General features: G+C 54.4%; 1 protein-coding gene across 1 annotated transcript in view; it reads left to right on the top strand.

Moving 5' to 3' along the window:
- The window catches only part of CLPB (ClpB family mitochondrial disaggregase), a 94,081-nt gene that overhangs the window by 33,921 nt on the left and 47,190 nt on the right, over positions 1 to 12,970 (top strand). The window contains 2 exon segments of the mRNA XM_074152671.1: positions 477 to 580; positions 7,473 to 7,601. Coding sequence (XP_074008772.1) covers positions 477 to 580; positions 7,473 to 7,601 — 233 coding nt within the window.

Below are 12,970 nucleotides of genomic sequence, written 5' to 3'. Positions count from 1 at the left end.
CTCCAAGCCCCCTCCAACCTGGCCTTGAACCCCTCCAGGGATGGGGCAGCCACAGCTTCTCTGGGCAACCTGGGCCAGGGTCTCACCACCCTCACAACAAAGAACTTCTTCCCCACATCTCATCTCCATCTCCCCTCTTTCAGCGTCAAACCCTTCCCCCTCCTCCTATGGCTCCCCTCCCTGGTGGGCTGGAAGCAGGACTCATGCTCCATGGATGAGGAGGTCCTCATGTGCAGGTCTTCTTGGTGGGGCTGTTCCTGCAGTGTCACTCCTGCCCCAAGTGCCTCCCACATCTCATCGGTTTCAAAATCTGCTGGTTTGGTTGTATTTTGTTGAAATGTTCAATCACGGTTGTTGGTTTAACTTTCCCTCTCTGGGAATGTTGGAAGAGGGTTTTCCGAGTCCTTCTCATCCTCTGAAGGCCTTCGGTCACTCCCCTTCTCCCTCCACCTGATTTTTGGTCTCATTTCTCGCAGTGTGGTGAAGATCCTCCTCGCAGCTAATGCCGATCCCAACCTGGGCGACGATTTCAGTAGCGTCTACGAGACCGCCAAGGAGAAAGGCCTACACTCTTTGGAAGGTAATCTCGTTCACGTGCAGGCACCTGCGTTGGCTTTTCAGGTCCCAAAAATTTGGTTTCCTGGCTTTGAAATGGGAATTAGACCTCAATAATGGGGTGGTTTATTTTTTGGAGCCACCTTCGGTTTTCATTGAAATGTCGAGTAACTGGGTGAGCGTGTGTCTGAAGAGGAGGGAAAACGTTCTGTAGATGTTCATGAGGAACGGTCATAGAATCATAGAATCATGCAACGGTGGAGGTTGAAGGGACCTTTGAGATCATCAAGTCCAACCATCAACCCAGCACTGCCAAACCCACCACTGACCCATGGCCCTCAGCACCACCTCTGCCCGGCTTTGAAATCCCTCCAGGGATGGCGACTCCACCACTGCCCTGGGCAGCCTCTGCCAAGGCTTCACAACCCTTTCCAGGAAGAAATTCTTCCCAATCTCCATCCTCAACCTCCCCTGGTGCAACTTGAGGCCGCTTCCTCTTGTCCCATGGCCTCAACCTCCCCTGGTGCAACTTGAGGCCGCTTCCTCTTGTCCCATGGCCTGTTCCTTGGGAGAAGAGACCGACCCCCCCTGGCTGCACCCTCCTTTCAGGGAGTTGGAGAGAGCGAGAAGGTCTCCCCTCAGCCTCCTTTTCTCCAGGCTGAACACCCCCAGCTCCCTCAGAAGTTCTCCAGACCCTTCTCCTTGTGCTCCAGACCCCTCCCCAGCTCCGTTGCCCTTCTCTGGACACGCTCCAGCCCCTCAAGGTCTTTCCAGTTGTGAGGGGCCCAGCCCTCGAGGTGGGGCCTCACCAGTGCCATCACTGCCCCAGTCCTGCTGGCCACACTGTGGCTGACACAGGCCGGGATGCTGGTGGCCTTCTTGGCCAATACATCCCTGACACGGGCCGGTTGAAGTGAGACCTTCTCCTGGCTGATTAGGAGGAAACCGAAGGAAGCCCCACCGGTTGTCCTGCGGAGCCCAAACCCCCCAGTGACATTATCCATGGCTTTCTGCCTCAGCCCTAAGAGCCCAAATCTTTATAAAGCCCAAGGAAGGTGCAATATTCATAGATTCATAGATTCATAGATTCATAGATTGGTCCAGGCCGGAAGGGACCTCCAAAGGTCATCTAGTCCGACCTCCCCGCAGTCAGCAGGGACACCCCCAACTAGACCAGGTTGCCGAGGGCCTCGTCGAGCTTCACCTTGAATATCTCAAGGGAAGGGGCCTCAACCACCTCCCTGGGCAACCTGTTCCAGTGTTCCACCACCCTCATGGTAAAGAACTTTTTCCTAATATCCAATCTAAATCTCCCCTTCTCCAACTTAAAACCATTGCCCCTCGTCCTGTCACTGCAGGCGTTTGGAAACAGACCCTCCCCAGCCTTCCTGTAGCCCCCTCAGGTACTGGAAGGCCGCTATGAGGTCTCCCCGGAGCCTCCTCTTCTCCAGGCTGAACAACCCCAGCTCCCTCAGTCTGTCCTCATAGCAGAGGTGCTCCAGCCCCCTGATCATTTTGGTGGCCCTCCTCTGGACCCGCTCCGTCAGGTCCATGTCCTTTCTATATGGAGGGCTCCAGACCTGCACACAGTGCTCCAGGTGAGGTCTCACCAGAGCAAAGTGGCAGAATCACCTCTCTGGATCTGCTGGCAACACTTCTTTTGATGCAGCCCAGGATGGGATTGGCCTTCTGGGCTGCGAGAGCACATTGCCTGCTCATGTCCAGCTTCTCCTCCATCAGCACCCCCAAGTCCCTTTCCTCAGGGCTGCTTTCTAATGCCTCATCCCCCAGGCTGGATTTATACTGAGGATTGTTTCTTCCCAGGTGCAGAATCCTGCACTTGCTTTTGTTGAACCTCATGAGGTTCATCTGGGCCCACCTCTCCAGCCTGTCCAGGTCCCTCTGAATGACATCCCGTCCCTCTGGTGTATCGACAACACCACACAGCTTGGTGTCATCTGCAAACTTGCTGATGGTGCTCTCAATCCCTCTGTCTATGTCTTTGATAAAAATGTTAAACAGTACTGGTCCCAGGACGGACCCTTGAGGGACACCACTTGTCACTGCTCTCCATCTGGACTTCAAGCCATTGAGTGCCACCCTCTGGGTGCGACCATTCAACCAATTCCTTATCCACCGAACCGTCCACCCATCAAATCCGTATCCCTCCAATTTGGCGAGCAGGATGTTGTGAGGAACCGTGTCAAAGGCCTTACAGAAGTCCGGATAGATCACATCCATAGGTCGCCCCTTGTCTACTGACCTAGTCACTTCATCACAGAAGGCCATTCGAACCTTTCCTAAACCCCGGGTGGAGTTGAGAAGATGAATCAGTGCGTGGACGGGTGTGACAGGGCGTTATTTATATTTTTAAAAGCTCTCGTCCCTCTCCGTCCCCTTCAGCTCCTGCCCTGGACCCGCTCCTGGGTGGGAGCGAGAACCCACCCCCATCCATCAGAGCGTGTGAGCCCCGAATGCAAAATATCTGAAAAAAAAAGACCAAAAAAACCCCACCAAACATTAAAAAATGAGCAATGGCGTGTCAATCCCTAACGCACGCGCGCAGACTTTATTTAAGACAAAGTGTATCAAAGCCATAAAGTTAATTGGTTTTATCTGCCTTCATCCCTCTGCATATTTTTTGGGTTTGGGGGCGAGGAGAAGATAAAGCCACTCAGTGAGAAGTTGCATTAATTCTTTGCTCGACGCCTTTTATTAAAAAGAATAAATTCAGTTGCATTTTTTCAAAAATAAAAAAAAAAAAAGAAAGAAAGAGAGGGAGCGAGGGAGAAAACTGCCTTTGTTTTTAGACTTCTTTTTTTTTTTTTTTTCCCTGAGCCATTTACATATTTCGCGTATAAATATATATATTTTTTTTTTTTTTCCCTTTTTTTTCTTTTTCATCAAAACATCCGAACGGAGAGGCTCCGCTCGGCGAACGCCCCGCGCGCAAAATATATTACAGACATTTATATGGATGGCAGGAAGGGAGACAGAAGGGCTGAAAATTTCCAGGCACCCGGTGATGGATGGCGGACGAGGCTTCCCCTGACGCTTTATTGAGTTTCCGATGATTATCTCTCTCCCAGACATTTTTTACGGATGACGGCCGAGCTGTCACGGCGGACCGTGGGGGGAAAAAAAAAAAAAAACCAACCCAACAATAATAACACTTTAATCTCTTTACTGCGCTGCTCCCTAGTATCTCAGATTCATCTTCCCTGACGCACGCAGTTCATTATCCTGCTCCTCCCTGGGTAGGAAATGACGACAAATAAATAAATATACATACTCGGCCCCTGCGCTGGGAGAAAGGACCCGGGAAAGGGAAGGAGTCAGGGCGTTAATTGAGCTTCCTGGAGGTGCTGGGGTTCGTTAGCTGGGAGGCTGGGGAGGCAGCAGGTATTCATTAAAGTGGTTGGGTCTTCTCAACTTCTCAAATCTTCGGGAAATCTGTGGGCGGCTCTTAGAGGGAAGGAGGAGGTCGCGTTGTGTGTTCTCTTGGCTGATGGGACAAGGCGTTGGGCGCTCCGAGCCCTTTGAGTCCTCGACACAGAGTCCCTGAAAGTGGATGTGATGAGTTTGGGTTATAACCCCACCTCAGGACAAGAGGAAACGGCCTCAAGTTGCCCCAGGGGAGGTTGAGGATGGAGCTTGGGAACAATTTCTTTCTGGAAAGGGTTGTGAAGCCTTGGCAGAGGCTGCCCAGGGCAGTGGTGGAGTCGCCATCCCTGGAGGGATTTCAAAGGCGGGCAGAGGTGGTGCTGAGGGACATGGGTCAGTGGTGGGTTCCTCAGTGTTGGGTTGACGGTTGGACTCCACGGTCTGAAAGGTCCCTTCCAACATCCACCATTCCATGATTCCATGATTCCAAGAGCACGATTTGCTCCACCAGTTGGGCAACATTCATTCAACAGGAGATGTCACGTTCCAGCCCCCTCATCGCTCAGGCTGCATGATGGGTGGTGTGTTTGGGGGGCTTCCTCATCCCCCCGAGCTGGGGAGAAGGGCCATGGCCAGGCCTGGCACTAGTTAGTGAGAGGTGGGTAACTCTCCATTACCTCTGGAACGGGTGTGACAGCCTCCTGTTCCTCAAAAATCAGATATAAGGTGCGGTGCCTGTCAAATCCCAGAGCCCTGAGTGACAGAGTCAAGGAATCATGGAATGGTTTGGGTGGGAAGGGACCTTAAAGACCATCCAGTTCCATCCAGGGACACCTCCCACCAGACCAGGCTGCTCCAAGCCCCCTCCAACCTGGCCTTGAACCCCTCCAGGGATGGGGCAGCCACAGCTTCTCGGGGCAACCTGGGCCAGCGTCTCAATCCATCCATCCATCTCCTCATCCATCTCCTCATCCATCCATCCATCCATTTCTTCCCCAGATCTCATCTCCATCTCCCCTCTTTCCATGTCAAACCCTTCCCCCTCCTCCTAGGGCTCCCCTCCCTCATCAAGAGTCCCTCCCCAGCTTTCCTGGAGCCCCCCCCCTTTAGGGACTGGAAGGGGCTCCAAGGTCTCCCCGGAGCCTTCTCTTCTCCAAGCTGAACCCCCCCAACTCTCTCAGCCCCCCTTCACAGCAGAGGGGCTCCAGCCCTCCCAGCATCTTCGTGGCCTCCTCTGGCCCCGCTCCAACAGGTCCATGTCCTTATGACGGCATCTCCTTGACCTCGGTGGTGGCTGTGATTGTCCATCAGGCATGGCTTTCCATCAAGCTTCTTCTCTGCTCTGCTGAGTGCTCTCAGGACTGATTTTGTGAAGGTGCTTTTGTCTCTGCTCCCCTAAATCTCCCTCCCTGTCTCATCACCGCCCTGGTTTTGTTATTTCCTTCAATACCTAAAAAGAGCCACTGGTTTTTCCACTTTTCCATTTGCTGATGACTTGAGTGAAGGGCACAAAACCCAACATTTCCTCAACGGAGAGATACTCCAGTCCCTCATCATCCTCGCAACCTCCGCTGGACTCTCTCCAGCAGTTCCCTGTCCTTCTGGAACTGGGGAGCCCAGAACTGGTCCCAGTGCTCCAGCTGTGGCCTCCCCAGTGCAGAGCAGAGGGGGAGGATGACCTCCCTCCACCTGCTGGCCACGCTCTTCTTGATGCCCCCCAGGAGACCATTGGCCTTCTTGGCCACCAGGGCACGGTGGTGGCTCTTCCCCAACTTGTTGCCCGCCAGGACTCCCAGGTCCCTCTCTTTCCCTCTGTCCATCAGTTCGATTTCATTCATTTCCCAATCTTCCATTTTTTTGTGGTCCAAACTCTGATTTTGCACCAGATCTGGAGGACTGAGTGTTTGGGTGTGTCTGGCTCACCCCACCATCCTTCTCCTGTCCTCCTGGGAGTCCCTTGGCCCACCGTTGCTGTGCCCCACAACCACAAGCCGTGGGGTTTGCCCTTTCGCCGGGTGTCCCTGTCTGTTGGCCTTCAGTACCAGAGCTCAAGGGAAGGGGAAAACTTATAATTAATCAACTTTAGAAAACTATAATTAATCGACGTTGGTTTCTCTTCAAAGAAACGTCACAATTTCTAGCTCTGATTTCACCGAACCTGAATGGCATTTGCTCAGGGGGTTCCGGGCTTTCTACTGAGCGGGTAAAATGGGTTATTATGAATTATTCCCATCGCGGTGGGGCTGAGGAATAACCCTCCCGGAGCACACGGTACCGGTGGCCGGGAAAACATAGGATAAAAACTCAAATTGCCAAAAATAGTTGGTTTCGAGACCAGCCCAAGGGTAGCGAGGAGGTAGATGTGGGGAGGAACCTCGTGCTCGGAGCTCGTTAACCCCACTGACTTTTCAGGGAACAAATAAAAAAAAGTGTTTTTAGACGAGATCCTGCTTTGAATGGCTACTTCTTGAATGTTTTGGGGAAGCGGAGGAGGAAGCTTCTGGAGGAGTTGGTGTCAAGGAGGATGGGGCCAGACTCTTCCCAGTGGTGGCTGGGGACAGGACAAGGGGCAACGGGCACAAACCGGGATGCAGAAAATAAGGAAAACTTTCCTGGAAGAGGCTGCCCAGAGAGGTTGTGGAGTCTCCTTCTCTGGAGATGCTCGAACCCCATCTCCAGCCTGCTCTGGGTGACCCTGCTCTGGCCAGGGGTGGGACTGGGGGGGGTCTCCAGAGGTCCCTGCCAACCCCAGATCATTCTGTGACTCCGTGAGGTGAGCGGTGTGATACGAGAAGCTTAGCATGACTCCCAGGAGATCCATGGACGTTCCCAGCTGGCTGTGGTCCCCAGGACCCACCACGCTGGTGTCCCCTCAGCCTCTCTGGCTCTTCTCTCTTGGTTGGGCCTTGTAGGATTTGGTGCAGGCTCCTGGGGTTGTGTTGTGGCTGGGGGAGGAAGGTGGTGTGGAGGAGGCATTGAATGGTTGTTCTCTGACCCTTCTGGACAGGAAAAGGGGAAAAAAAGGGATAAGTCATAGAATCGTGGAATCTTAGAATGGTTTGGATGGGAAGGGACCCTCAAGACCATCCAGTTCCATCCAAGGACACCTCCCACCAGACCAGGTTGCTCCAAGCCCCCTCCAACCTGGCCTTGAACCCCTCCAGGGATGGGGCAGCCACAGCTTCTCTGGGCACTGAAGTCTCTGTATGGCTTCCTTGTGTTGAATCCTGATGTCACTTTGAAGGTGCATAGAGTTGGAACAAGGCTGAGAGGTCTTCCCTTGAGCTTCCTCCAACCTCTTCCTTCTCCTCTGCCTGGGCACTGGGAAGGCAGTGACAAGGAAGGCTTTGTGGAAACCATGTTGTCTTCATCTCCTCTGAAGCTCAGTGGGGTGGAGACAACAACCACCAGAAACCCCCACCGGGGTCCTGATGATCTCTTAGAAAAGGCCACCAGGCCCTTAAGAAGCTTCCAAGAGTTCTTTACTTTGTCCCAGTGAGCTGAACTTTCGTTCTTTTCTTCTCCCCTTCCAGTCCTGGTGACCCGGGAGGACGACTTCAACAACCGCTTGAACATCCGAGCCAATTTCAAGGGCTGCACGGCCCTCCACTACGCCGTGCTGGCTGATGACTACCTGACGGTCAAGCTGCTGCTGGACGGAGGTGAGTTCCGTAGCTCCAACTCGCTCTTGGGCCGGTAGCTCTGACCCACGCAACGGTCAGGCTCAGGCAAGGACCATGCTCTTCCGTTCTCGGGGTTAGATGTGATTTACCGTTGGCTTTAATCTCTTTATTTGTTTCATTTCTGTGCTCCCGTTGGTCCCCAGTGGTTTTTCTCACGTGCTTCTGGTGGCTCTTCTCATCTTGATCATTGAGCCTTCCCTTTCTTCTTGGGGTTGAGCAGGGAATTTATCTCCTGGTCCCTCCCATCAGTATTTTGAACATTTCCCTTTTGGAATTCCCACTCTGTTCGTCTCTTATGTACCCATGCGACGTGGAATCAAGAGCCTCCACTTAACTGGGGATGGATCCGCTCCATAGACAAGGCACTAGGTGGGGAGGTGATGGTCCCCACCTTGAGACATGGGTGCTGTTGGTTCCTTGGTGTTGCAGCTCCTCTGGGAATAGGGAGAAAGGAACTCGGGCGGTTATTGGTCCTCCCGGATAGATCACAGAGCCCTTCTTCTCCTGGATCCTGCTCTACTGTTGTCTCTTAGGTGCTCCCAGTGCTAAATTACAGACCCATAGGGATATTTACGGATGGACATCTGGGAGTCCTGGTGGACAACAGAATGACCACAGGCCACCAATGTTCCCTGGTGGCCAAGAAGGCCAGTGGTCTCCTGGTGGGCATCAAGTAGCATGTGACCAGCAGGTGGAGGGAGGTCATCCTCCCCCTCTGCTCTGCCCTGCCCTGGGGAGGCCACAGCTGGAGCACTGGGACCAGTTCTGGGCTCCCCAGTTCCAGAAGGACAGGGAACTGCTGGGGAGAGTCCAGAGGAGGCTGCGAGGATGGTGAGGGACTGGAGCATCTCTCTGCTGAGGAAAGGCTGAGGGACTTGGGTCTTTTTAGTCTGGAGAAGAGAAGGCTGAGGGGGGATCTGATCAACGCCTATAAATACTTAAAGGGTGGGTGTCAGGAGGATGGGGCCAGACTCTTCCCAGTGGTGGCCGGGGACAGGACAAGGGGCAATGGGCACAAGCTGGAACATGGGAAATTCCATCTGAACGTGAGGAGGAACTTCTTCACTTTGAGGGTGGCAGAGCCCTGGAAGAGGCTGCCCGGAGAGGTGGTGGAGTCTCCTTCTCTGGAGACATTCAAACCCCTCCTGGACACGTTCCTGTCCAACCTGCTCTGGGTGGACCTGCTCTGGCAGGGGGTTTGGACTAGATGATCTCCAGAGGTCCCTTCCAACCCCAGATCATTCTGTGAGTCTGTGATCTTAAGGATCTCTTCCAACGTCCTGTAATGGATACTGGAGCTCCAGTATCCAACGTTCTCTACTAAAGAGATGAAAATTGGTGGGGTTTATAGCATCCTTTGGGTTGGAAGATACATCAGGAGGTCTCTAGTCCAACCCTCCCGTTCAAAGCAGGGTGAAGTGTGCGGCCAAACCAGGTAACTCAGGGCTTGAGTCACCAACTCAAACTGGGCTTTGACCAGCAAAAACCACCAAGGATGGACCTTGCCCAACCTCTCTGGGCAACCTATTGTGATGTTTGAGTGTCTTAATGAGGAAAAAGCTTGTCAGCACCAGTGGAAATAAAGAAGAAGATGCATTTAGCCGACAGAATAAGGATGTGCTGCCATGGCAACGGGGTTTTTTTATATTTACCCTCCTGCTGCTCTTTACCAGGATGACGTTCGTGTCTCTGTTCTGCTGTTACCCAGAACCTGGGTCTGTGGAACCTCTGTCTCCATCTGATGGTGCTGTGAAATCAGCCGCGTCTGCCCGGGGTGCAAGGTGTTCTGCAGACCCCAGAGCGGGTCAGGGGAGTTCTGCTTCCCTCTGGATTTCATAGAATCATGGAATCACGGAATGGTGCAGGTTGGAAGGGACCTTTCAGACCATGAAGTCCAACCATCAACCCACCACTGACAAACCCACCACTGACCCGTGTCCCTCAGCACCACGTCTGCCCAGCTTTGAAATCCCTCCAGGGATGGTGACTCCACCACTGCCCTGGGCAGCCTCTGCCAAGGCTTCACAACCCTTTCCGGGAAGAAATTCTTCCCAATCTCCATCCTAAACCTTCCCTGGGGCAACTTGAGGCCGTTTCCTCTTGTCCCATGGCCTGTTCCTTGGGAGAAGAGACCGACCGCCCCTGGCTACACCCTCCTTTCAGGGAGTTGGAGAGAGGTGGGGTCGGTCTCTTCATAGAATCATAGAATCATGGAAGGGTTTGGGTGGGAAGGGACCTTAAAGTCCAACCAGTTCCATCCAGGGACACCTCCCACCAGAGCAGGTTGCTCCAAGCCCCCTCCAACCTGGCCTTGAACCCCTCCAGGGATGGGGCAGCCACAGCTTCTCGGGGCAACCTGGGCTGGGGTCTCAACCCATCCATCCATCCATCCATCCATCCAACCATCCATCTCTCCATCCATCCATCCATCTATCCAATCATCCATCTCTCCATCCATCCATCCATCCATCCATCCATGCATCTCTCCATCCATCCATCCATCCATCCATCCATCCATCCATCCATCTCCTCATCCATCCATCCATCCATCCATCTCCTCATCCATCCATCCATCCATCCATCCATCCATCCATTTCTTCCCCACATCTCATCTCCATCTCCCCTCTTTCAGTCTCAAACCCTTCCCCCTCCTCCTATGGCTCCCCTCCCTCATCAAGAGTCCCTCCCTCGTGTCCCTGTCACTCCTCCTCACTCCATGACCATTCCAGCCCCTCTCCTCCCTCCGGGGCCACCCGTGGCACCTCTGATGGAGCCAAAAGCAGCGATTCTGTGCCTGTTCTGGCGAGCGCTCACCAGCCGCCTGCCGCTGAGGCCGATTCCTTAAGAAAACAGCCATAAAAAAAGAAAAGATAACGGCGAGGAGCATCCGCCGAGGCTAAACGTCCCCAGAAGAGAGGGAGAAAAACAATTGTAGGTTCAAAACCGCTGAACCCTGATTGTCATCTCCGCCGTCTGCTCGTTATCTGCCGCGGAGAGAAAAAACCAGGAGGGCGAGGTTGAGACTCGATAGCGCCCGGATTCCGTTGTGAGCTCCGGGTCAGGGCTTCTCTCCGGGAACCGGCCAGAGAGCGGGGCCCCGTCTCCTCCTGGCCATAAATTAACCCCCCCCCCCCCAAAAAAAAGGAGGGAGTGAGAGAAAAAAAAAAAAAACCACAAAAAACCATATTGGAAATGGTTTTAGGCAGGGATGCCGATGGAGAAGGGAGTTCAAAAAGCAGAGAGGGGGGGCTCCGGGGCTGTGGGAGCGTGGGACTTGGGGGGGGGCGGTCCTCGGAGGAAAATATTGGCCCGTGTGGGGTCCAGAGCGTCTGAGGTGGAGAAGAGAAGGCTGAGAGGGGACCTCATGGATGCTGAGCAAGAGCTAAAAGGTGGGGGGGCAAGAGGATGGGACCAGACTCTTCCCGGTGGTGGCCAGGAACAGGACGAGGGGCAACGGGCACAAACCAGGATGGAGAAAATAAGGAAAGCTTTCCTGGAAGAGGCTGCTCAGAGAGGGTGTGGAGTCTCCTTCTCTGGAGACATTCCAACCCCATCTCCAACCTGCTCTGGGTCACCCTGCTCTGGCGGGGGGGGGCGGGGGTGTCTCCAGAGGTCCCCACCGGTCTGGGATTGCGTGGAGGGCACTGGTGGTCAGGAGGAACCGCTCCGACAGCCCCTCCGAGAGCTCCCAGACATGGGCAGGGATGGCTGGGGGAGGAGTGAAGTGGGATCCCACCTCCTGAGCCATGAGTTATGGATGCACAGATCAGGAATGGCTCTCGTGGTGGGTGCAATGGGCAGGAGGAGCTCCGTGGTGGGATGGAGCGAGGTGACGTGGTCCAAGCGCTGGCAGGGAAGAGTCCCCATCACCGCGGGGTGACTCTTGAGGGACGGTCTTGAGGCTGCAAGAATCTCAACAGCGGTGTTTTATCTCTAAAAACTCCTAAAATGGAGTAGCCACGAGGGCAGAGGGACTGCCCGAGGTCACAGGACCCACGGGGACGTGGGGACGCTGTGGTCGGGAGAGAAAGCGATGGCAGATCTTCAGTCCGTTGAGGTTTCTCTGGGGAAAAGCCGGAATAACATTTTTTTTTTCCCCAAAGATACCCGCTTTCTCCTGCCTCTGAAAGGCCCCTCTCAAGACCCGTGTGTTGTCACCCCATTGAAAGCGCCGCGGCCACCACCTGGTTCTCCTCAACAGGGATAAAAATTAGTGTAAATAAGGGAAGTCGGTGCTAAATAACTCCCACCACCCTGAATAAATAATTATCATAGAATCGTAGAATGGTTAGAGTTGGAAGGGACCTTAAAGATCATGGAGTTCCAACCCCCCTTGCCATGGGCAGGGACACCTCCACTAGAGCAGGTTGCTCAAAGCCCCATCCAGCCTGGCCTTGAACACTTCCAGGGATGGGGCCTCCACAGCTTCTCGGGGCAACCTGGGCCAGGGTCTCAACCTATCCATCCATCCATCCATCCATCCATCCATCCATCCATCCATCTCTCCATCCATCCATCCATCCATCCATCCATCTCTCCATCCATCCATCCATCCATCCATCCATCCATCCATCCATCTCTCCATCCATCCATCCATCCATCCATCCATCCATCTCTCCATCCATCCATCCATCCATCCATCCATCCATCCATCCATCTCCCCACCCATTTCTTCCCCACATCTCATCTCCATCTCCCCTCTTTCAGTGTCAAACCCTTCCCCCTCCTCCTATGGCTCCCCTCCCTCATCAAGAGTCCCTCCCCAGCCGTTTCCTCTTGTTCCTTGGGAGAAGAGACCGACCCCCCCCTGGCTACACCCTCCTTTCAGGGAGTTGGAGAGAGCGAGAAGGTCTCCCCTCAGCCTCCTTTTCTCCAGGCTGAACACCCCCAGCTCCCTCAGAAGTTCTCCAGACCCTTCTCCTTGTGCTCCAGACCCCTCACCAGCTCCGTTGCCCTTCTCCGGACACGCTCCGGCCCCTCAAAGTCTTTCCAGTCCTGAGGGGCCCAAAACTGGCCCCGGGCCTCGAGATGGGGCCACCCCAGTGTCCAGTCCAGGGGGACCACCACTGCCCCAGTCCTGCTGGCCACACTGCAGCTGGTAGAGGCCAGGACGCTGGTGGCCTTTGGTGATTTACTCGTGAAATCGAAGGCGTCCCAGCTCTTTGTCACGGCAGACCCTTCCCTGGCCTCTCGCTCCGTCCCTCCATCCGGCTGGACACGAGGGTTTCACGGCATCGACCGGGGGTGTCCCCGTGTGTGTCCCCCCCCCCCCTTTCCTGCCCCGTGACAAAGCCTGGCGGGGGGGGGGAGGGATCCCCCGCATCCGCGTCCCTCTAATTCTACCCGTG

Source organism: Numenius arquata, chromosome 1 (assembly GCF_964106895.1).
Source record: "Numenius arquata chromosome 1, bNumArq3.hap1.1, whole genome shotgun sequence".
Classification (NCBI taxonomy): Eukaryota; Metazoa; Chordata; class Aves; order Charadriiformes; family Scolopacidae; genus Numenius; species Numenius arquata.
Note: the sequence above shows the minus strand (reverse complement) of the source record. Positions and strands in the feature narration are given on the sequence as shown.